The sequence below is a fragment of the Trachinotus anak genome, unplaced genomic scaffold, assembly GCF_046630095.1.
Source record: "Trachinotus anak isolate AG129_WGS33_773 ecotype Australia unplaced genomic scaffold, CSIRO_AGI_Tana_v1 ptg000003l, whole genome shotgun sequence".
Classification (NCBI taxonomy): domain Eukaryota; kingdom Metazoa; phylum Chordata; class Actinopteri; order Carangiformes; family Carangidae; genus Trachinotus; species Trachinotus anak.
Window position 1 is genome coordinate 15537055 of NW_027273854.1, and position 23860 is coordinate 15560914.

Sequence of the window (23860 nt, forward strand, 5' to 3'; positions counted from 1 at the left end):
CTACAACCATGAAGTACGGATGGTTGCTTGGCTGTGCACTGAGCAGGAATAACAGTACAGTTCTCCACTGGGACATTCCTGGGCATGAAGGTTTTGTTGTTGTACAGTTTTCGTCATTAGTCCTGAGGGAGGCGCTGTTCTTGTAAAAGTTCACAACAAAACTGGAGAGTGCAAAGCTGCAGTGACAGACTCCACAAATTCAGAACCAGTTACATTGAATACACGCAGGCATCAACGGGCCTTTTCCCACGGCTGACGTCTCGGCGTGTCATGGCAGGAAAAGCACAGGTGTTACTCACAACATCAGTAATTAGAGCATTCCACTCAGATGACTGAGTGTCAGGGTCCTGTTACTGTGTGTGTGTGTGTGTGTGTGTGTGTGTGTGTGTGTGTGAGTGCTGGATCACTGGGACACTGCGTTTCACCTGTGCTTTCCCTGCTATGACAAGTCAAAACATGCGCTGTGAAAAAGGTATATGCAGGCTGAAATAACCATCACCTAAAAGTTGCATCTGTTCTGATGAATGAATGAATATCAACTCATTCAGATTTGGGCCTTGATTCTCACTTAAGTCCCAGCCTGCATACACTTCTGACTCCATGTGGTTGTCCTGGAGCAAAAAGCAGCAGATAGTAACACAATCCCAAAAAAAAAAAAAAAAAAAGCACTGAGCAATGGAAAGGCCGATGCCAACCAGACCCCCACTTTCCAGAGCAGGCGTTCTCTAAAAAGTGAAAAATTAGGGTTCACAGGAGCCGAGGAATGACAGAGGGCTCCAGTAGTGTTCACCAGTCAGCTATGTATTTGTTACAGGAACGTAATTTAACATAGGAATGTAATACTGACGGTGGATCAGCTATCTGATGTGAGCTGTATTTAATGGCCAAATGTGGCCAATTACACCAGTGTCTTACATCAATGTTGCGGTGGCATTTCTTTCACTGCAGCACCTCCAGTAACTCAGGTGAGTACTGACCATTACGTGTTTGGTGTTTCAAGCCTCCGATTCTCATCCAGGTGATAATTTGGAAGCAGGAAAATGGGGCTTTGGCATCACAGGTGAAAAGATCTGAATGAACACGCAATCATGGACTCTACTTTATGCTTCTCGGTTCCATCTGATTTGCTCTGAACATGTAGCGCCTCCTGAATATAACTGATTTGTTCAGTTCAGTTTGTCTGCCCCTGATACGAGTTGTAGATTAATGTAGTTAAGGTAAAAACTGATATTCCTTAGTTGCTCCCCAGCCAAGGTCCTTGCATCTCTCTGCCACTTTGGTAAATTTCAGGAATGCATGCATTCATATGAACATCATACGCGGTTGTTTTTTTTTTTTTTCTTTTTTGTAACAAAAAAAAAAAAAAAAGCAACAAGAAATCTATAAACCTGCCAACATGCCAGTAAAAACACTGAATGTTTGTTTCAAAATCAAGAGTTCAAAAATGACTTGCAAATATAAACCCCAAAACATACAAATACGACTCTGAACTGATCTGAAAATACTCAAACAACGGTATACAAACGAAAACTGCGACAAGCACACTTTAAAAGAAAAAAAAAAAAAGCTTTTATATTTTTGTATATACATACACACACCCAATTAGCATCCCCGTTCTTTTAGCCCTCAATTTTTTCCAGGTTGTAATTTACATGGAGCAAGACAAGAGAGTTATGGTGTTGGTTAATACAGTAGTATGTGTTTATATGAGAGGGAGCGACAGACAGATCAGCGACAGGAGCAGGAGAGATGAACAAAGGAGTCTGATGAGAGGAGAGGGGAGAGGAGAGGGGAGAGGAGAGGGGAAGTGAGCAATGGCAGATGGGACAGGGGGAGTCGGGACATTTCACTGGAGACAAATGTGAGGCGAGAGGGGGCAGAGTCCAACATGGACAAAACCGAAACATTATGAGTACGACAGACCCTACCACCCCACCCAACCACAGAAATCAAAGTTAAACTTAGCTCTCTCTTGCAGTAGAAATGGAAAGATAAGCAGTTAAATGTTCATATTTCTTGTTTTCTCTTTTTGTTGGTTTTTTGAAGATTCCTTTTTCTTTTTGTTTTAGCATGTCATTTGGAGTCTTCTTGTTCCGAGCCTCTGCATGGCTTTGTCACTCTTTAGGGCTAGAAAACAAAAAAGAAAAGAAGATATGCACTTTGAAAATCCAGAGCCAAAAGCCAAAATGTCCATTATTATTATTATTATTATTAATATTGTTATTATTATTAGCATATCACTTGATGCAAAACTGAAGGGGAAAAAAGGGTTTTAAAATGGAGTCGAAGTCCTACATTTTAACTGAGAAGTAGCTCTGTAAAATTCAACAGTCAGGAACAATTCACTGCTCAGGCAGTTAAGATAATATGCAAAAGTGATGTCACCACCTTCCCACAGTGAGAGGAACCACAGCTAAGGTCAAGACTAAGGAAATGAGACCCCAGGTTGTAGTAAAACAAAGAACAAAGAAAGTTTTCGCTTCAAGTTTGTGTTGTGAGCTTTTGTTCATCCTGTAAGCATTAGTTTAGTATTTGGAACAAAATGCCTTGTAGCCTGAATCGAATCTGTCCGTACAGTCCCATGGAAAACTACATTTACAGGACTCTGACATTGTATTTATAAATTTACAGGAATGGAATAAATTCATAATCACCTCACATGAAGCAGTACATATTTTCTGTTTATATATTACTGTCCTGTTGTATCTGTGTGACTGTAAACAGGTTCCCTGGCTGTAAAACTTGCATTGATGTTTGGGTGTGTTAACATGTGTGCATGAATGGCGGGTTCTCCACTGACATCTAGTGGTCTCTCGTCAAACTATTCAGCGCTCTCACAGTTTAAAGAAAAATCAGAAGAGGCACACATCTTTTTGACACATGCTGAGAGCTGATTGCTTTTGCTTAATTTGCTCTCCCTACTAACAGAGCAGGACCTGAACTTCTGCTGGTACAAGCTGCTGTGGAGTTGTGTGTTTTGTGGGTTTTATGTACCTGTGTGCCTCAGGAGCCCTGGTAGGTTTCCTGGAAACGAGCCGTTTCCTCGAAGATCAGTTCCTTCAGCTTCTCCTTGGGAAGATCATCAAGCTCCATGGAGAAGGTGAAGGGCTCCTCTGCTACTGGCTACACACACACACACACACACACACACACACACACACACATTTTACAAACCTTCAGTCTTGGTGCTAAAATTGAGAAGTGTGGTGTGCCAACTGTTTACTTCCATTTCACTGTTGCAATGTTTTGCACACGGTTGTTAAATTTAACAAAACAACAGCAGCAATGATCCGGAGACAGTGTTTAAAGTAGGGCTGAACAATTATTCTAAATATTATTGAAATCTCAATATGGCCAAGTGCAATATCCAAATCGCAGGAGCTGTAATATTTTCAATAAAGGGTCAAATGTGTCACAATGTACCATCATTATGGTGCTGGTCTCAAAATCATATTCTCATTATCATTTTTAGATTTTTCTTCCAATGAAAATGAAACGCAAAAATTACCACACCAACTGACATCGTGACTCTTATCCCAATATCTGCCAAAATAATTGCTGATGATTTTTTCCCCCTCATATCATTCAATCCTAGTTTAAAGTTAGGCTTTAAGGCTACTGCAGTCAAGTGGGAAAGCCTGAACAGTGCAGTACAATGTCCAAAATGTGATCACGATAAAACAAACAAACAAAAAAAAATAGACAGAAAGCACAGATTTAAGTAGAATTTAAAAAACTGGAAAAGTGAAGAAATCTACCCCTTTGTTTTCTACATAATAACCACGTCTTCATTCTTAAATAAGTTAAGATGTGATGAGTGATTGCATTCTTTAACCAGTCTCAGGCTGAACCATGGAGCAAACTTCTTACTAATTGCATTTCAAACACAGCTAAGAGGCTTTGCAGCACAAAGCAGAGAGGCTCCCAGTTAAAGCTCAGCTCATCGTCAACAAACATGTTTGAAATAATGAGCCCTTCTGCCGCCAACATTTGTGCAAATCTCAACACTTTGCTGCCTTGAGGTTGGGTTTTTTTCTCCATGTGTTGTTGTCCTTCTTCAGTTTGTGCAAATTAATACTGATCAGTCCATTCAAAAAGACACTGCTGCTCTTACAACTTTGATCTCTATGCGTACCTCATCTGTGGGATCGTAGTACTGCTCCAGGTAAGGATGAGCCAGGGCCTCCTCAACGCTGATGCGCTTGATGGGGTTAAAGGTCAACATACGGCCCAGCAGGTCCAGAGCTGCATTAGATTCATCAAGAGCTTTAATTAGTTTCGTCACCAGGTTGTGCAGCAATGTAAAATACAACTTCTCTTACCATGGTACCTATTTTATTTCATTGTCAAAATATTTATTACACCAATACAATAAAACGTCAATTTGGGAAGTTGGATAATAATTAAAATGATTTGATTCCAATATTCTCTATATTTCTATATTATAGTATTTCTATTCTATATTTTTTAACATATCTTTTATATTTTCATTTTTCAATGATGTGTTGTCTAAATATTAATAACATAATATTAATACCACAATAATTTTGCAATTCAAAATACATCATCACTTGACTGGATAAAACGGATAAATCTCTAAACTAGCTTCTTAATTCCTATTGCTTTTTCCCCTCACAGCATGTTTATAACAAGCCCATACAATATGTTTGTATACTGTATTTAACTAAAATAATTATACATTAAAAGCATAAAAATATTATTTCAGTCTATAACAACAACAACAACAATAATAATAAAAATAAATGTGACTTTAAAATGCCTTTGGTATCCAATTGCAACAGTTACAATAGAATCCTTTGACCTGCAAATTCATTTTCACAGCCAACTGTGGGTCAGTTAGTTTGACTACACAGTGACATCTCTGTCATGCTCAATACAGAGCTCAATGGTGCTACAAAGCATCTTTAGGCTAAACCTTCTTCCTCATATTAGTCTGCAGGTTATGTTATTTTAAATGAATGTATTTTCTCACATTCCATGGCTACAAATGAGCAGCATCACTGTACCTTTCGAGTCCGCCTTGTAGAAGAGCTTTTCCCAGGGGATCTTGGGTTTTTCAGGCAGGGACTGCAGGTAATTCCTTGCCTTCATGTTGATGATGCAGTTCAGATCTTCTTGAGATGGAGAGCCAAGGACGCCTGCACAAAAAGGAGAGTAAGGGACAACTTTCGATATGGCTATTCATAGTGTTAACATCTTGTGGAAATGACTGAGAGCTGGGTCTCACCCAGTATGTGGTTGAGCTGGTCCAAGTAGTGTTTCCCAGGGAAGATAGGCTTGTTGGACAACATCTCAGCCAGGATGCAGCCCACTGACCAGATGTCGATGGACTTAGAGTAGCCCTGAGACACAAACACACACACACACAGTCAACAAACTGAGAAACTATCCAGTCAAATACAAAATCCACACACATAGTCACTCACACACACTTACCTTTGAGTTGAGCATGATTTCTGGGGCCCTGTACCAACGCGTAGCCACATACTCGGTCAAGAAACCTGTGTGGTCATGCTCGGGGTCGGCTATCCGTGCCAGGCCAAAGTCACAGATCTGAGGAAGACACAAAAGGTCAGAGGTTGGAAACATCAGTCTGCAAGCTGGTGATGCTCAGATATACAAGTCAAGCCCCAAACTCATGGACACTTCAAAACTGTACAGTGGACAACAACTGGTTAGTGAGGTAAGAGAGTTGGTAAGGCTGCGAGTGTTTTATGCAGCTCCAGTAGCTCCTGTTTTTATGCTTTTACTCATGAGGTCCTGTTAAGATGGCTTCTAAATTGTGTTTTTGTTTCATCAAATGACCAAACTGCAGGAAATCTTGAGCCAGCCAGTAATCCAGCGGAGTAGCACAGTACACGGTGTACAAAGGTGGGGAGAGACGAGGGCTTAATGGGGGTTTTAGTATTACAGTACACATACTAAATGGATCTACACATTAAGTAACAATAGCTGCCCAAATCCACAGATGTAATGATGTAATGTGTAGCTGTAGTTATAAGGGTTTATTTTGACTTTTTTGTCCTGAAGTGGCATGTATCAGAAAGCTGCTACAGTACGTGCTGCCTTTGTTCTTCACTCCTCCCACATGATCAACTAATCCAGGGATTGATGGTTGGCTGCTGAGAGTTCACAAGTGTACTCTGAGTCTGAACAACACGCCAAAGAGCAAGGGGAACACTCATGGCTGAGGAAAAAAAAAAAAGAAAAAAAGAAAAAAGATGATGGCGTAAATTGTGTTTCCTAGTAGTTTGTGAGAACCAGCCCCAACCCTGAGGCTGCAAATGAGATGAAGTATTTCTTCCCCACTATTAGAAAGAAAAAGACTTCTCAGTTCTTAGGGCCTTTTTCATAGTTGTACATCATTAATCTATGATTCTTAAAATACCCTTTCTCTTAATTTGAATCTGCCTCTGACAAATAAAACATCACGCAGCTGTGTATTGTGCTAGTGAAACTGCCTTAGAAAGAAGCCTTCACTCTTTGATCCTAAACTACTGATTACATTGTTTTGATCCTCATTGATAATCTCTACTTCAGACACTCCAGCAGTATTTCACTTTGGGCCACTTCAACTTGAGTCATTTATATGCTAAAAAAAGAAACAGATACCTAAGAACAAAGTGGAACAAGGAAAGGAAAATGCCTTCAGGGTTTTTTTTTTTTTTTTTTTTTTTTACACAGTGTACCAATCCAACTGCGAGTCATTTAATCTGAAGTATTTGCAAAAAGTGAATTTCAGTCAGTGTTTCTATTTTCAAGCTTCAGTCTTAGAAAAATCTAAACTAAACCTTGACCCCAAAAAAAAAAAAAAAAAAAAAAAAAAAAGGTATGTCCATTCAGACGAGGTAATGAGAGACAACAGGACGTCAGAGGAAGAGACTAAGACTCCCCTGTGTTGTCATGAAACTGTCCTGGGTTAAAACAGCACATTTCAAGTCTGAAAGTCTGCACTGTCTGAATAGTGACAACTTTGGATTCTTGGCAGAGTCAGTAAGGGCTCATCAGCCATGTCCAACATTCCTGGGATTCTTTCTTGCTACTGGTACCAATGTTTAAATAAACATTATGACAAAAAAACAACTAATTATGGTTCCTAGCAAACTGAACAGAAGCATATGACTTTAATGCACCATGGGAGATAAAGAAAATATCCCCTTTGTCTCTCAAAAATGAAGCTAAGTGTACCTGACACCGCATAGCAACTTCAAATCATAGGGAATGTTTACAACCTATACTAAACTTACAACATAGAATTGTAAAATAAATAAGAGTAATAGTGACATACACCATATACAAAGTTTTAACAGAGTTTTCTTGTATGTGTAAAATCTACCAGAAATCCCAAAATGACAAAATTAACACAAAAAATGTGCCCTTTTTTCTGCAGTGGGGAAAAATCGTTGTTGACATCCTTGTTGTCACCAGGGATGATGTGTGTGTGTGTCAGAGAGCTGACCTTGAGGTCGCAGGTGGTGTTGATGAGCAGGTTGGAGGGTTTGAGGTCACGGTGCAACACGTTGGCTGAGTGAATGTACTTGAGGCCTCGCAGGATCTGGTAGAGGAAGTAGCAGACGTGGTCGTTGCTCAGTCTCTGGCTCTTCAGCAGCTTGTACAGGTCGGTCTCCATCAGAGTCTGCACGATGTAGCTGGCAGGACGCACAGGTCAAGGAGGGACAACAAGTGACAATATCCAAGAGAGATATGACAGATGCTAGCATGGCTGTAGACTGTCAGTCATGGAGATATAAGATGCCCTGGTATTGTTTCTGTCCCTGGATTTTGTAACATCAGCCCTGAATCAGGAGTCATCACAAGCCAGCAACAACACAATACAACAAAGTGGAGCAACCAGGCAGATCAAACAAGAAAACCAGACACAAAAAAAATACAAGGACATCACACATTTCCTTTCCGTTTTCAGGGGGACAAAGGAGCTTTTCAAAGAGAAACTGCCAGGGCAGCAGGCAGTCACAGCGAGTCACTGACCAGCCATGCCCACAGTCCACTGCTAGCTGCTCTGCAGATGGTCACTAGGACTGACCTGAATAATGCAGCAGAGTGGAAACAGCAATGTTGAACCAGAACGAGTAAATTCTTAAATGACTGATTTTAAGTTCAGATGGGTTACTCTCAATATTTGTGCCAACAGATCACTGAAAACATCTTCCATTTTTAATATGTGCCAACGTATCCAAGCTACTTTTGATGTCTTTTGTATTAACTTCCAACATCTATTTGACAATGCTATTAAATAAACTAACTAAAACTGCATATTACAGAAACTGCAGTTCAAATAATTTTCTGTAATGCCAGCAGCTACATATGTGTATGTGTTCATATGTGGTCTTAAATCAGCTTGTCCAGCCAAAACATTGATTTTTTACCTATTGAACTCTTGGTCAAACTGAACTTGTAATAACTCTGTTTATTTGTTGGGTTTAACAGCACCACACACAGCCTCAATTATTTTTAGTCAGGTGCAGTCACAGCAGAGTTCTCAGAGCCACATACTTCAAATGAAAAAACAAAGTTGTTGCAATACTGTTAATGACTCTTCAAACATTGCTGCACACTTTTTTGTTATGAGTTATTGAATCCAATATGAACAGATGATTAAATGAACACTTTGAGTGTGTATAGAAAAAAATCTGTTGTTTAGCTTTTCTTTTTTTGTGTTTTTTTCCCACATAATTTATAAGAATTTGTGAGAAACTGCTGTTTTTATTTGCAACTGTGCAATAGTGACTCAGCCTGAAAAAAGGGAATGAAATGCTTTGAGTAGCTAACGACTAAGGATGGGTTACATTTTTTTTTTTTTTTTTTTTTTTTTTTTTTTTAAATCAGTTCAATCCTATATTAAAATATATTGGGGAATAGGTGACAAATGCAATGAGACCATGAAAGGATACACATCCCTCATGTTGTCAATGTGCCGTGCCCTGAGAATGTCGTTGATACCGATGATATTCTCATGGTGGAAACGCAGCAGGATCTTGATTTCCCTCAGTGTGCGCTGGCAGTACGTCTGGTGCTCAAAGGGGCTGATTTTCTTGATGGCAACGCGCTGGGTCGTCATGTTGTCCAGGGCAGAGCTGGACAGGGTGGAAAGCACAAAACAGGTCTCATATTACACACTGCATAGTTCACGCACAATGACTGTATCAGAAACTGGGCTGGTACTAAGCTCCAAAAAGCCAGGGCGTTGTCTGACCGTCTCCCCTGCCAAGATGTACATGTGACACACATCTTTTTTTTGCTCTGATATGTTGTGAAGTACTGTAGGTGTAGGCCCCAGTGTGTAGGTGCAGTGTCAGCATGGTGTAGGAGTAGAGTAGATGGAGAACAGGCAGCGCTGCGTGCAGCAGTGAATGGCGTGCTTCTGGGTCTGTTGCATTTACAGTCAATCCCCCAGTAAATTTGAGTGCCAAGCCTGTCAGACCCTTCACTTATCAGCTAATTCTCTTTATGAGAAAAAAAACATCCTAGCTGGGTTCTTACACAGACACTCACAACAGGAACAACAGTTACATCACATCTTTCCTTTTGGTTGAAGCATTTTTTTGTCTTATTGCACAACACACTGCATGAACTGGGCAAGTTCACAGCCGCTGTAGCTTCTTCAGGGACTGAAATGAACTGTGACTATTAAAAAACAAAAAAACATCCGTACACCTGGACAGCGAACAGCTCGCAGTTTAGACGCCGGTGTAACATCATATACTTGGTTTTCTTACAGGGTACTAACCAGTGGGTGTTGACAATGTTTACAAACACCAAATGGTGCAACAGTGAAATCACATGACCATGATGACACAAACAAACCAGCACCGTGCTGACACACTCCCGTACGGTGAGTCCTGCCGGAGTGGACGTGTGGGCCCGGCTCTCACACCACCATCCACCTCACACCGATGCGCAGTGCTGTCACATCTGATCGTGTTTACAGCTCAGTCTCGGAAGCAGTGACTTGGCACTGAAACCAAGAGCCACAGGGTTGCTTCACATGTCCACATTAGGCTGCAGATTACAAACAGCGATAACAGGGGGACAGGCCCCGCTCGCCACAGCTGACAAATCCCGCTTGCATCCTCTGCAGCGGCTTTGCTGCAGGCTGAATGTGTGAGAACCGAGGTGGAGATTAATGTGACTGGGAGAGAGATACTGGACGAAAAAACGACTACAGCGACAACTAGGTGGAAATTTTGCGGTCAGATGCAGCCTGCAAAAGATCTCTAATCAGATAGCAAACTACGTCCTGCGCAATCACTCCCAATCTTGTTTCCTGTAAAGCTGATAGCCACGCCTGTAGCTAGTCGGCTAACCTGCTAAACACAAGCGCGGCTCCTTCAGGTCCAGCAACGCCTGGATGTCGGGCAGCTGCTGAAAATACAAACTTCGTGACCGCGCTGTCATTTTCTGCTGAACGCTTGTTGCACAGCGCGGCTAGGATTAGCTGGCTGACAGTATCTGCTAGCAAACAGCTTACGTTAGCTAGCACCTCTGATTCAGACACTACGGCAGCCCAGCAGAGACGACAAACACAACTCACCACACCATTCCGTACGCCCCCTCCCCGATGTAAGAAAGGTTCGTGTAGCGGGGGCCCACGTCAAATATCTGGCCCTTCACGGACTCGGACCCGGTCTTGGGTCCCGCTGCTACAGGCGCCCCATCATGCGCAGCAGTGCCAGCCGCCCCGGCGGCAGCAGCGGCGGCGGCGCTGTTGGAGCCTGCGGCCCCGACCGCTGCGGTGCTGCTCGAATCCGCCATTCTTCCTCTCCAAACCGCTCCTGCTCTGTCAGACTGTTTCAGCGAGGGGCCGCCGCGGCTCTCAGCTCGGTTTGACGCTCGTCCAAGGCTTTGACCGGGCGGATTGTCGGACTGGCGGAGCAGCGTACGGACCGGGCCCTCTCTCTACTACCGGACTGTAAATGGATTTCGTGCGCGGACGCGGATTTGGTCTCAAGCACCGAGCGTAAACGCGAGTGCAAAACTCCGGTAATACAGGTGCGTTAGATAAACCACCGGGGCTGACTTGTGTGGGCGGAGTCGTGCCAGCTGGCTACACTTCCAATCACAAGCACCGCCCATCCGGCTCCGTTGTCATAGCGAAACAAGCGCAACCTGCAAAATAAACACGCAGCAGTGACAGTGGGCGTGTCGATATGTGTTGCATGCTGCCTGTTTTGGCAAAAAATAGGAGAGTTGGTGATGAAATTGTGAATTTATCATTTTTTTTTGTGTTAATCCGCCACTGAATGCCGAGAGAGTTTATCATAAACGGGTGTGTACACTTTGTGGCACCCATTAACGTTATGTTGGAGTACTGTGCCCAAGTGAGGCCTTTTTGTTAGCCTCTATGAGGACTTTAAGAACGGGATTAAATTATATAAATCATCATGTAAATGATAATATATGTATTGTGCAACCTTATATTTTAGACATATTCAAGAGAAGAGTTAGAGAACAGTTGTTATATTAACTGTTCCAAGTCGCAATTAGCATCATTGATGAGATTGGTATTTGTTGCCTTTTGATGTGTCTGAAAATTTCACACATTCAAACTTAATACATTTAAATAATATCTTTGTAAATAAATATGTTTGGTAATTTTTGCCTTGTGCACAGAGATAAATACAAAACACACATTTTTTTCATACATAGGTCTACATAGCGAGTACAACATATTTAAAATATAAAAATTGAAAAACATAATAAACAACTGAAATGCTAATAAGTTTATTCGTTTTTAAAATAAATATTGACAAAGCTATGTATACACGTATTAACCAAAACAAAACAATGGCTACAATGGAAAAACAACAATATATTGAGTTATTTATTTGTAAAATGAACGTGTTCACCAATAAGTACTCGAATGTGGTCACCATGGAAACGATTGCGACTGCTGTAGCCACACCCCTCTGTCGACGTCATCACGCAGGGCGGTGCACTTCCTGGTTACGGTGCGACGAATGCTGCATGTATTGATTGTACTGTTGCTGATGAGTTTGTCTCAAGGAATGGTTCATTTCCTTCTGAGACGGAACTGGATCTGCCGGGTTCGTCTAACGTTCACTCTCCTCGGACTCCCGTACACCGTCTGCACCCCCGGAGTCAGGTATGGACATTAGCGTCAGTTCTAAAAGTGTTTGTAGAAGCTATGAACATTTTTACATTTACAGGACTGTTTCGGCTTTAGTAGACTTAGTGATGTGCCGCAGCAGCTATTTCTGTCAAAGTCCTCGATTACTGACATTTTTTATCAGAGCCAGGCGATATGATTGAAGTCAGTATTACAATATTCATAGCCATTCGCTGTTTTTGATATCAATAAACAGAGTATCCACGTGGTTTACGTGCAAAATCAAATGTAACAGTATCAACCGCCAACAAACAAACAACAAATTTAAACAAATAATCATTTAAGCTTTGCTGAACTAGACCGTTATTAAGTTAGGCAACAGATGAGTGTACTGTTGTGTAACAATAGCTCTCATCTTGTTGCACTGATGACCCCAATGCTCTGGTGACAAGCTGTAGTAGCTGAGTGTTTGGTTACCTCCTGAATATGTGTGTTTTTAGTTTATGATAGAAGATTTATGCTGTGCAAAGGTATTTTCTATTATTTGTGTACGAGTCAGGAGGGCAAGGGGAGGATGTGGGGTCGTGCTGGGATCATGCAGCTGCTGCTGCAGCTGCTGGGGAGGTAGAGTGAGGCTTACTTACTTACTGGATTTCAATGTCTTATAATTCTTCCCCTGCAGGTCTGCCATCTCCTGTTCATCTTCCCATCCTTTCAGGACCGGTCAAACCGTCAGACCAATTACTTCCAGTTGTTATAACCTCTACATGACCAGTGTCTGGACAATGCCTTCCTCAGCAGCACCTCATGTAAAGTCCAGATGTCCCCAGTACCCTGGATCCAACATAAAGCGCTTCCCAGTGCCTGATGACAAGGTGGACTGGAGACATAACTGGCCGCAGTATAAACCAGTCAGCTACACCAACCCTTCAGTAGCAAAGAAGCCAGCATGGGCGGATCCTGATATTGGGTGAGCAACACATACCTAACTTAAAGTGTATCAAATATATTTTAATAAAATACTGACTGCATGTAGAATTAATTATATAGCAGCTCATTCATTCCACTTTTGATGACTTTTGCTTATTTTACAGCTCTTTCTCTCCACATTTCAACGCTGTGGATGGTCCTGTGGATAGGACAAGCTTTGATGGCAGCTACAAAGTGGAAGAGGGAAAGCCACTGTAAGTTATTGAGAACCAAGAGAATGCTTTTACTCTAAAACAGCTAGTTCGCATCTGCATTTTGTGATTTTCAAGCTTTGAGGGGTACAAAGCAGACTGTGAGAAAATCACATTATCTTTCTATAGTATATCAGCTTATCAATTTCTGATGGCTAATGTGTTAGCGAACACTTTACTAATGTTACGTTCACATACAGCAGTGGTTGCATAGAGCTGCTGTGCTGGATATTGATTCTCAAGTGAGGATCTATAGTATTAGCAAACCTTTCACATTCCAGAAATATCCCATTAAATGTTAATGTCAATGGCATCACTTAAACAAGCTTTAATACAAATGCACAAACATGTCAGGGTGGCTGGCCCGGTTCCTAAAGAGCTTTGTGTTTGTACGAGTGCTTTTTATGTTCACTTTGACCTTCAAAGTCATTTTGGCAAACCCTCTTAAAACAGCTGAGAAATAGATCAGCAAATTCACTTTTTAAACTGTTTAGAAATCCTCATGGACGCACAGGGCTGACTGGTAGAGGCCTGCTGGGACGATGGGGACCCAATCACGCAGCAGATCCCATTGTCACCAGGTAACTTTTTATTTACCCTACACATCCTTATTATCATGATACTCGCAAACCATATTTTATAACTCAGCTTAGTTGCATAAAGAATGAAAACTCAGTCACTAATGCATTACCACCAGGCAATGTAAGGTTCCTCAAAAACATGATATATCACAGCAGTTATCTGTCATTTCAAAAAGATGGTGTTGCGCAGTTGCCAAAGAAAGGGGAACTTTGTGCACTTTTCAGTTTTCTTTGTGTGTCACTGTCTGGCAGATGGAAAGTAGATGCCAAAGGAGCGAAGATACATCACCCAGTCACTAAACGGCCTATCCTGCAGTTTGTGTCCATCAAGAGGAAAGACTGTGGGGAGTGGGCCATTCCCGGGGTTGGTTGCTTTTACATTTCAAGTATTATTGATGTTATCTGTTCCTTTGCACTCAAACTGCAACTGCAACTTATCATCTTACACTCTGTCATCTTGCCATGATCTGCTTGCGGCTATTCAAGAATGCACAGGGAGAACAAAAATGAATTCACAGCCAAGACATAGAGGGGGAGTGGTTTCGGGAATGTAAGATGTCATGGTCCTGTGACTTGTTTGTTCATGTGTGTGCATGTGCCTGTGTTGTAGGGGATGGTAGATCCAGGGGAGCAGGTCTCTCTCACACTGCAGCGGGAGTTCTCGGAAGAGGCGTTGAACTGCCTTTCGGTGTCGCCATCCGAGAAGGCAAAAATCAATGAACGTATCACCAAACTCTTCAAGTCACCTGGGTTTCAGGTCAGCAGTTCACAAGGACTCACTTGTTTATGGTCAGCTTTTTAGTCAACAAGTGCTTCTATAAGAAAAACGTTATCTTTTTCAGGTCTATAAAGGCTATGTGGATGATCCTAGAAACACTGACAATGCTTGGATGGAGACAGTTGCAGTCAACTTCCATGATGACTCAGGTATCAATAACTAGGAAGAACAGTTTTTTCTTTTTAATTGTCACTATTTACATTTTTGCACTTTAATTAAATACATAAGAAATCCAGCATGCCATTCATGCTGCACCAGCTCCGGCAATTTGTAGACCATTTTGTAAAAGCTCACGATAGTTCTTAAGACATTTTCTTTCTAAGTGGCAACAAAGAGCATTTTTGTGGGACAATGAGATGTCTTTGTTGTTACTGTAGGCAACAGTGTGAGTGAGCTGCCGCTGCAAGCTGGCGACGACGCAGGACAAGTCCAATGGGTTGATGTTGACTCGTCTTTGGCCCTCTATGCGAGTCATTCCCACTTCCTGGAGCTGGTTGCCAAAGAGAGGAAAGCCCACTGGTAATGGATGAAAGACTGTTCTGATATGACGATGAAGGAAACATCAGAAGCATTATTGCTCTCTGTGCCTGTGTATTTAAGATGCATGACCCCCCCAGCCTTATGTACCTCACTAATTTAAACATCATAATCACAGTTACAATAGTGAAAGCCTAATACGCATCTTGTTAGATTGACACTCATATGTATGTCCAATATACAATGTACAGCAACAATGTGGCTTTGCACATTAAGACTAATATATAACTTATGAAATGAATGTAACTAGCAGGTTGAAAAGCTTGGCTGCTAAGAGGACATGCAAATGTAAAAATGATGTGAAATCAAACTTTTCCAACCGTGTCTGAGCTGCTGTCTGACTGATACTGAGCCAGTAAAAAGCCTGATGCCACTCAGTGGCACACTTCACCAACAACACATGGCTAATCACATTAGTTCTATTGGCACAAATTATGTAAATGTATTCAATTTTAACAAGGATCGCTTTAACCCCCATGAGATTGTGTAAGAAGAAACACAATGAGCTGCTGAACATAACACATTCCACATTAATGTAAGTGTAGTAATCAGAATGAAAACGTGTAGACTGACTTTGATCTCTAAGCGTGAATAGAATATGAAGATGTGCTGGAGCTCCTCACAGCCCAGCAGCGCACTGGCGTTCGGCACAGACAGGCTGACACTTAGAGGACAAACGTGTTTTTCAAGTGGTAACAAACAGTGGAAGCAAAGGCCATTTCACATTCAACAGCCTGGCCTTTCCAAACGTTCACATCAGTGCGTGTCATCTCACTGGTAGGCACACTTAGCAATGACGCAGGGAGTGAGAATTTGATTTCATAAGATGTGACATAAATGTTCTGTATGCTGTAGCTCTTGTGAGAATGGCCACTAGACATTTAAGGGGAAATGAAGACTCACTTTAATTGTGTTTATGAAACTCTTAAAAGAAAAACCTCACTTAATTAGGTCCACAACAAGCTCCTTTTATTTACGCTCATCACTGATCAGGCCTTAGCATTTGTCTGTATGACACAACAATCAATTGTTTTAAGGTTTGATACCAGAGGCTGAGAGTGGGGGGGGTTTACTTTTCAAACCTGGCAACATTATATAGTAAAATCTATAAAATCTTCCCATCCATATAGATTCTCATTCAGCTCCCAGTGCACCCAGACCACTTACTGGCTCCACTGCAGCATTTACAGTAGAAGCAGAAGCACTAATAGCATTTGTATTGTGGGAAGGTCCTCTAATCCTTGGCTTTAAAGTTTTGATAATCTTAATTTTTTCTGCCTGATGTGATTTGGCCTTGTGCTTAGTATAAGACAAAAATAAATAAATGATAGGATGAGAGAGCTTTATCACTGAGATGCTTCACGACAAAATGATCGAATAATTTCAACTTAAACTACTTTAAAAAGCTACTATTTAAACTACTAGTTGGATTATCTGTATGTGCTATAATGTGAAAATGAACCCACAGGTGTCTACTTACAAACTTGCACTGAATTTCATCCAAGTGTCTGAACACTTAAATGTTTGAAACTGTTTTCTAAATAGTAAATCATGACGAATTCTTGAGTTGATTTGTACATTTTTTCCTCACTAACTGTATGTCTACAAAAGTCTACATTGAGTAATGCATGCATACTGGTATTTATTTTCTAACAGGATTGGAAACAGATGTCTCTGTCTAATGTCTCAAGGTCGTATGAGAAGCAGTAATCTTCAAAAGTTTATGCACACATTCAGACCGTATACACCATGAGGTGCTACAAAACCAATAAAAATTAGTTAGTTGTTATTTTTATTTAATCTTAACAGATCTACATGAATGCCTGATGTGTACATTTTTAACAAATTCAAAGTTTTCATGTGCAAATTATCACGACGGACTACAATTTATTTGGACTAAACAGCATCACAGACAATAAACGTGTTTATTGTGACTGTCATACTGTGCAGTGGCTGGTCTTTTCATCAGCATGATGCGTCTACTGGCTGTTGTGTAATGGATGGTCTCATCTGTTATCATTGTACAAAATCGGGTGCAGGGTTTTTCTGAGCAGCCTTGAACCAGGCAGCAGCCAACTATACTGCACTGTAATTGAGGTTATATTCTATAATGTAAGGACAGTTCAGCAACAGGAGGTGCAAAAGAGTGTGATAAAGCTGAGAACATTTACATTATACACTGTATTTACAGATCTAAAATTACTCGTAGAAAGTATAATGTTACTGCTTGGAAAATGTGTTGCTCACCAGACAGGTTCAAAGGACAAATGCAAAAGAAAGATGTCAAGGTACAAATCCTTATAAATGGTTGTGTTTTCAGGCCAGGCTCAGTGGTAAGCACAGGCCTACAGTAACACGGCTTCAGTTTCCAGGCACTGCCCTCTCAGTGTGTAATTGATAATGTTACTGCAGACATAATTGCATATGAGCTGAGAATCTGCCTGAAAGTGGAAAAATATTGCAACCTTCCCACGGATTGGTAAGTTTGTAAGGTCTCCTGTAGAAATCTAGTGTCACTTTTGACCAGGCTGTGAATCTGTACACTTTATCAGGTATCTTACTGGTTTCCTATGCTATCATCTAATCTCTCATGGAGATAATTACTCAACCATTGCTGGTCCATGTGGTGCCGCTAAGCTTCTGTTTTTATGAGCTGTGCATTTATATGCAAATTTTAAAAATATGTTATCACTGTACTTGCTTTCATCTGTCCCACTTGAATGGCTGTGTGCGTGTATGTGGCCAAAGTAAAACGCCCGTGTTGGTCATGGTCATGCGTGACACCGCACCGACTCCACAGATGAACTTCATTACCCAGACGCCTTTGCTACAAAAGCCGCTGAAGCTGACGACGTGGCCGAGCTACGTCTCAACCCCGTGTTTCAACCAACGGACCGGGGCGATTCAAACGAGGCAGACCGGCTTTGTTCAGCTTGGTGCTTGAGCTTTGGTATCACCACTGTCTAACGATGTCTGGGAAGATCAAGAACCGAAGCGCCGCGAACGCAGACTCGATATCCGGCGGTGTGTCCTGCGACGAGCGCATCCTGCGAGATTGTCATCAGCTGTACACGGACCCCGACAGTGGTGAGTTGGCTGACACAGCTCACAACCTGTCGGACGCAAACCCTCCCTGGAAATGGCTCCAACATTGAGCTAATTGATAATAAAGTTAAGCCAACAAAGCCGCAGACCAGGGGTCGACTAGCTCGGTTAGTGAGAAACATGAGGTTATCCCTGACGCTGCGGGGGGGGGGGGGGGGGGCTACACCGTTAGCTGGCTAATAAGCAGGGGCTTTCTGATTTAGGCTGACGCTGCGCTGGACGGTGTTAAGCTCTTTAATGTCACCATCCACTGATGTAGCTGTTCAGTTATCAGTTAACAGTTCAAGGACACAGCTGACGCACAGTTTTGGTTTAACCTGGTCTGTGTCTGTTAGCAGGAGACAGTTCAGCCAGGGGCGTCGCTAGGAAGTATGGGTCCCAATGAAATCAGTGAAATACACCCTTTTTTGTCCCTTGTCCCCACCCTTAAAAATAAATTTTTAAAGGCCAGCTGAAATGAAGTGTCCCTCTCCAACTACTGCTCCACTCATATTCTCCCTCCCGGCTGACAGACTTGAGTCCTGCAGGTGCAAACACCACAGCACCATGATGATGACTGGACAGATGCATCCTATCAACTATAACTAGTGCATCAGTTACAGAATAATTAATGAGCCCTTAGTCGCTGGAAAGAAAATGAATGGGATAATCAATTCAGTTTATTGTTTCAGTAATTTTTTTGAGCAAAAAAAGCCAAACATTTGCTGGTTCAAGCTTCTCAGATGTAAAGCTTCACAGTCATATATGATACATCTTATATCTCATATATATATATTTGATGGGTCAAATTAAGCAAATTGAAGTTGACACTTAGGGTTCTGCAAAGTTGTAATGGTGGGTTTTCACTATTTCTGACACTTGATGGATTAAGTGAATAATTGATAACTTAAGAAAATAATCAGCAAACTAAACATCAATGAAAATCCTTAGTCATTATCATGTTCTCTGTCTTGTTCAGGGCTGATCACAGTGGCTGAATCTGTTGGCCTGAAGTTGCTGGCTCCCAGGAAAAAGATCACTGTGTTGCTGATAGGCAACCACTCTGCAGGGAAAAGCTCCTTCATCAACTGGTAAATATATTTTACAGAAGTATGTCTTACAGGACTTTGCAGAGAGCAAGTCTGTCCACCCACGATCAAACTACTATGATTACTAAACTATATGAAGCCATATGTGCTACAGAATAGAAAGACAAACGGCATGCCATACTAATATCACGTTCAAAAGATATAACAGGTCTACCTACTTTACTTAATCTAAGCCTGTCCATCTTCATTTGTGTCTGTATGAAATCACAGCCCCTCCTTGACACAGTTTTCCATACATTTTAACTGATAATTGTAATCCATAATGCATGAGTGCAGTAGCACTCATGCTTACTGTAAATACATCAGTCAATACAGATTGTACATCACTCAGTTGATTGTGCTGAATAATATAGTTTTATGGGTTTTGTTGGACAGCGGACACAAGTGTTGTCCATCTATGTGTCTCTAAATTGCTGAGTACCAGCTTTTTTGTTTTTGTTTTGTTTTTCTTTCTCAGGTATGTGGAGGAGCATATACAGCGCACTGGAGTGGCTATTGAGACCCAAGGCTTCAGCTTTGTAACAAGTGGACGCAAGAGAGAATCTCTCACAGTGAGTGCAACAGTACCTTACTTTTGTGAAATAGGTGCATGTTTTGTCCAGTAAAAAAAAAAATTAAAGAAAGTTCATTTCAAAAGTATTTCTCATTCCCAGCATCACTATTTTCAATAGAACTTGTACTGTCAATCGCTCACTTTCCCTGGAAGTCACTCCTCATGATACTGACTTATTACATCAGCACAAGTGAGATCTTCTCTAGTGATTTCAGGTCTTCTGATGGGCCTGATTCACAAACTTTGTCCAGCTGATCTTGCTCTTTTGTTTTTTCTTTAGGGAAATGCCACCCTTCATCTATATCCACACTTTAAGCCTCTGCAACAGTTCAAAGGTGAGATTTCCAACTGGACCAGAGAGAGATTTCCTGTATATGAAAAGGCAAACAGTGTAGTTAACAAATAGCCTTGCGGAAGATAAATGGGGACGGTTGATGTGTCACTCAAAGAAGCATTTGTGTTATTGTGCTATGCGTATGTTAAAGCAGAACAGAGAAACTGCTTATATTTTTCTCACCACATTTTTTTTTCTCAATCTTGTTTGATTCCAGGCGTTTCAGAGTACCTGGGCACAGAGATCTGCACGTCACGACAGAAACGCTTCAGCCTGGTGACGTTTGTGGATTCACCGGGCCTGGTGGATGGTGATATGAAGTATCCCTTTGACGTAGACGAGGTTATTCTGTGGCTCGGTGGGTTGACACTAACTGACCTTGGCTGTTGTTGTACTGAAGATATCAAGGGTCTCCTAAGGCTTAGTAACACTGAGTTATTTTAAGTGGTATTCCTTAAAATCAGAGATGACTTATTTGTTAAAACTGTGGCACTGATGTGAAACACCTTCTTCAAGAGGTACCAGGCTATGTTGGATCCAAAATTGAAAATACTAGAATTAATTAGGGCATTTTGTAATAGGAGGTTCAACTTGTTGTGGAAAATAATGGTCATTCCCACTGTCGATCTCAGGTGATCTCTGTGACCTGATTCTGGTCTTCTTCGACCCTATGGGTCAGGCTCTGTGCAAGCGCACGCTCAACATTGTGGAGAGTCTGAATGAGAAACACGGGGACCGGCTGCGTTTTTACCTGAGCAAGGCTGATGAGGCCGGAGGAGAGTCGGACAGACAGGTATGCACAACAAAAGCTCGGATTAAAAATGTGTTGTGAGAAGATCACCTGGTATCCTCAAGTTTAAAAAGAGTTTCTGTGCCTGTAAGAATGAAAAAAAAAAAAAAAAAAAAACACATACACTGCTTATATTTTCTGACCCAGCCTCACCTTGGACAGATGATTATCTAAACAGGATACGTCCTCCTCATGTTAAAGTGTGTGGGTAGCTGAAAGCTGCTGCTAAGTATCTTTTCTACTGCAGTTCTATTTTAAGTATGAAGGAGTGCAGAGAACATGAGCAAATGGACACTCACCTTCATAAGATATAGTTCTAACAGAATTACTCAACATACTGTCAATAATGCACAGAGGCAGGAAATGACATCCCCACTCCCTCTCCTCCTCAGAGAGTAATGATGCAGATTGTCCAGGAGCTCTGCAAGCGACCGGGACTGAACAAATGTGGTTTTGACATGCCCACCATCTACATCCCCAATCCAAACAAGGTAAGAGCTGCACTTTCATCAGACTTTAGGTGATTGTCAGCTTTTAAGTGCATACACCAGCTCCCTTTACTTGCTCAGTGACATTCCAATTAGTTTAATTAACTCACTGATTGTGTTCCTCTCCTCAGCCAAGCCGTTGCGTCAACCAGATTGAGGAGGTGTGTCGCACCGTCGAGAAAACTATCAACCAGACAGTCCAGAATACTCTCAACTCTCTGGAGAAGGACTGTGAGCTCATTAGTGAGGCCATCACTGATACGCTCATCACCGACAGGTAAGACAGAAACGGTCTGCGTTACAGACTGTAATATCATCGCATGTAAGCATGGGCCTGAGCAGAAACTTGCTTTATAAACAGATTAGTGCAACACACACAGTACCGTCAGTCCGTGATGGCCTCAGAGAATAACCTTGACCCCGTGCTCTCGCAGGCAGACCAGTGCAGGGAACCGACGAGCGCGCTGTAAGAGCTGCTTCATGACTCTGCTGGGCTTCAGTGTCCCGATGGCTCTGATGGCTTTACTGGTGCTGGGCGCTCTGTCCAAGGAGGTGCTGGAGATGGCTCTGGGCCGCCAGGGCAAAGAGGCACTCACACTCTACCTGGTGAGTGTCCAAGCAAGTACACGTTCACAAAGAATCTATGAAGAGGTCAAATCTCTAATCTAATTCTAGCTGCTCTTATAATTCACAGACTCCCATAGTGAAGGTATTCGACTCCCTCTCTGCGGAGCAGCAGCTCTACAGCTGTGGTGGACTGGTCCTTCTGTCCTTCCTCCTGCTCCTCATTGCACGTTTCTCCTTCAGGTAGGAGACTCAGATCTCAGCATCGTCACAGCCAGTTTTGAAAAGGGAGCAGAAACAGTCTTTTCCACTCCAAGAGCTATGTTTTTAGTTGGGCAGCTGTATGTGATTATGGCTCCCCTTGGTTTTGGTGCACTACTCTCGACGATAAAAACAAAAAACAAAAAAACAAAGCATGTACTGTATGGTAATGACAAATCTGATCCAAATTCTTGGACTCTGAGGATATTCACTTGACTTCTTTGCAGGACTCGACCTACTCTGTCAAGCAAACAGAAAAGGCAGCTGCAGGAGAAGCTGGAGTACGTTCAGGAGGTGGTGAAGACCAAAAAGGTATTGTGAATGTGAAATGTTACTTGTAATAAGTAGGCTGTATTTCAGTATGTTTAACTGTCTGCTCCTTCCCTCTAGAAAAAGCTCTATGAAGAATACCTTCGCCAGAGTGTCTGCGATCAGGACATGGATTTGTAAAGAAGGATGATGTACACAAAAGACTCAGCATCCCAATGGTGACCTGGGACCAAATGAGAGTAAAGCTTTTCCAACGAACATGCTAGCTTTGGTGTCACTCTGACCACTTGATGCTGTGTCTTTTTTTTAATTGGGCAGATGTAAATTACGGTTATAAACACACGTTACGCTTGTAGAAATCCATCAAAGTTCCGGTACTTTGAATACTGTAAAGCCTGTATTACTATTAGATGATGTTACCTCTGTAAAAACTGTTAAACCACACTACCTGCAGATAAGTAGGGTTCAGTCTCATGTCAGATGAGCTTTTTTTTACTGAGTATTTGTTGTGAGCATTTATAAACATGTCTTCCGTGCCTCTGCTTCAACAAAGGAATTCAGGCTTATACCACTTTATATTTAAAAAAACTGCAAACTATTTATATTACTTTATCAGAGAAACTGTATTTTGGTTAAACAGCATATAGCACTGGTTTACGCAAGTCACTTTGTATGTGTTACTGTTTTTTGAAGACTTTTCACCAGCATTTTATACAGTACTTTGCTTCATGAAATTACAGTTTTGGTATTGATACAGAAATTTACATCATGAATGTCTGTGTTATAATATGTAGAATAATCAATTATCTACACATCTCCTGCCATTGAAGTAAATGAAGATCATGATTCACAAAACATTTTTATCAATGACCAATTCAACTTTTTGTATTTTCCTGTTCTACATTGTGACTGTTTTAATTACAACTGATTAATAAAAAGAAAAACTATGTTCAATAGAAGAAGTGCTGAGGCTTTTTAAGCTTAACATCTTATGGGGGATGAAAAAATTTTTAAAAAAGGTGCATTACATTTTAGCAATTATCTTAAAGATGTTTTGAAAGCCCAAATGGTTACTTTTTTTTTTTTAAATTATGCTTTTAATTTGAAATGTACAGAGTTATACAGTTAAGTGTAACTCTTACAGTCATGTACACCCATATTTATTCTTTGCCTGTACTCGCCTGCCACATCCTGTTTGATTGCAAATGGATGAAGCTCTGG

At 41.5% G+C, this 23860-nt stretch overlaps 3 protein-coding genes across 4 annotated transcripts; 2 read left to right on the top strand and 1 right to left on the bottom strand.

Annotated features, from left to right (window-relative positions):
• Positions 1-1309: 1309 nt before the first annotated feature.
• Positions 1310-11024, bottom strand: mapk3 (mitogen-activated protein kinase 3). 2 transcript variants are annotated; one of them, XM_071474079.1, is made up of 9 exons: positions 10574-11024; positions 8934-9116; positions 7481-7670; positions 5458-5574; positions 5249-5363; positions 5028-5159; positions 4136-4245; positions 2995-3123; positions 1310-2127 (listed from the first exon to the last, which is right to left on the bottom strand). In XM_071474079.1, the coding sequence occupies exons 1-8, from the start codon at positions 10792-10794 to the stop codon at positions 3004-3006; spliced, it is 1188 nt and encodes a 395-aa protein (XP_071330180.1). In that variant the 5' UTR covers positions 10795-11024; the 3' UTR covers positions 1310-2127; positions 2995-3003. The 2 variants fall into 2 exon arrangements, with proteins under 2 accessions (XP_071330180.1, XP_071330181.1); XM_071474080.1 differs by lacking the exon at positions 10574-11024 and adding an exon at positions 10347-10473.
• Positions 11025-11895: 871 nt separating this feature from the next.
• Positions 11896-17126, top strand: nudt9 (nudix (nucleoside diphosphate linked moiety X)-type motif 9). The gene is made up of 8 exons (XM_071474082.1): positions 11896-12145; positions 12792-13079; positions 13204-13293; positions 13785-13871; positions 14124-14235; positions 14482-14628; positions 14714-14798; positions 15027-17126. The coding sequence occupies exons 1-8, from the start codon at positions 12000-12002 to the stop codon at positions 15170-15172; spliced, it is 1101 nt and encodes a 366-aa protein (XP_071330183.1). The 5' UTR covers positions 11896-11999; the 3' UTR covers positions 15173-17126.
• Positions 17127-18008: 882 nt separating this feature from the next.
• LOC139618267 (uncharacterized) lies at positions 18009-23601 on the top strand. The gene is made up of 12 exons (XM_071474078.1): positions 18009-18273; positions 19250-19361; positions 19837-19930; positions 20213-20267; positions 20484-20624; positions 20899-21059; positions 21449-21547; positions 21676-21821; positions 21979-22150; positions 22239-22351; positions 22597-22681; positions 22760-23601. The coding sequence occupies exons 1-12, from the start codon at positions 18156-18158 to the stop codon at positions 22817-22819; spliced, it is 1356 nt and encodes a 451-aa protein (XP_071330179.1). The 5' UTR covers positions 18009-18155; the 3' UTR covers positions 22820-23601.
• Positions 23602-23860: the final 259 nt, after the last annotated feature.

What these genes read in the sequence shown, in the direction of transcription:
- LOC139618267 (XM_071474078.1), top strand. Translation starts at nt 18,156, where the DNA reads ATGTCTGGGAAGATCAAGAACCGAAGCGCCGCGAACGCAGACTCGATA. An exon ending in AAAAGCTCCTTCATCAACTG is followed by an intron (nt 19,362 to 19,836) that starts GTAAATATATTT and finishes TTTCTTTCTCAG; the next exon opens with GTATGTGGAGGAGCATATAC. An exon ending in ATTGCACGTTTCTCCTTCAG is followed by an intron (nt 22,352 to 22,596) that starts GTAGGAGACTCA and finishes ACTTCTTTGCAG; the next exon opens with GACTCGACCTACTCTGTCAA.
- nudt9 (XM_071474082.1), top strand. Translation starts at nt 12,000, where the DNA reads ATGCTGCATGTATTGATTGTACTGTTGCTGATGAGTTTGTCTCAAGGA. An exon ending in GTGGAAGAGGGAAAGCCACT is followed by an intron (nt 13,294 to 13,784) that starts GTAAGTTATTGA and finishes TAAACTGTTTAG; the next exon opens with AAATCCTCATGGACGCACAG. An exon ending in GCAGATCCCATTGTCACCAG is followed by an intron (nt 13,872 to 14,123) that starts GTAACTTTTTAT and finishes ACTGTCTGGCAG; the next exon opens with ATGGAAAGTAGATGCCAAAG.
- mapk3 (XM_071474079.1), bottom strand. Translation starts at nt 10,794, where the DNA reads ATGGCGGATTCGAGCAGCACCGCAGCGGTCGGGGCCGCAGGCTCCAAC. An exon ending in GGGGCGTACGGAATGGTGTG is followed by an intron (nt 9,117 to 10,573) that starts GTGAGTTGTGTT and finishes CACCCTGTCCAG; the next exon opens with CTCTGCCCTGGACAACATGA. An exon ending in ATTGACAACATGAGGGATGT is followed by an intron (nt 7,671 to 8,933) that starts GTATCCTTTCAT and finishes GCGTCCTGCCAG; the next exon opens with CTACATCGTGCAGACTCTGA.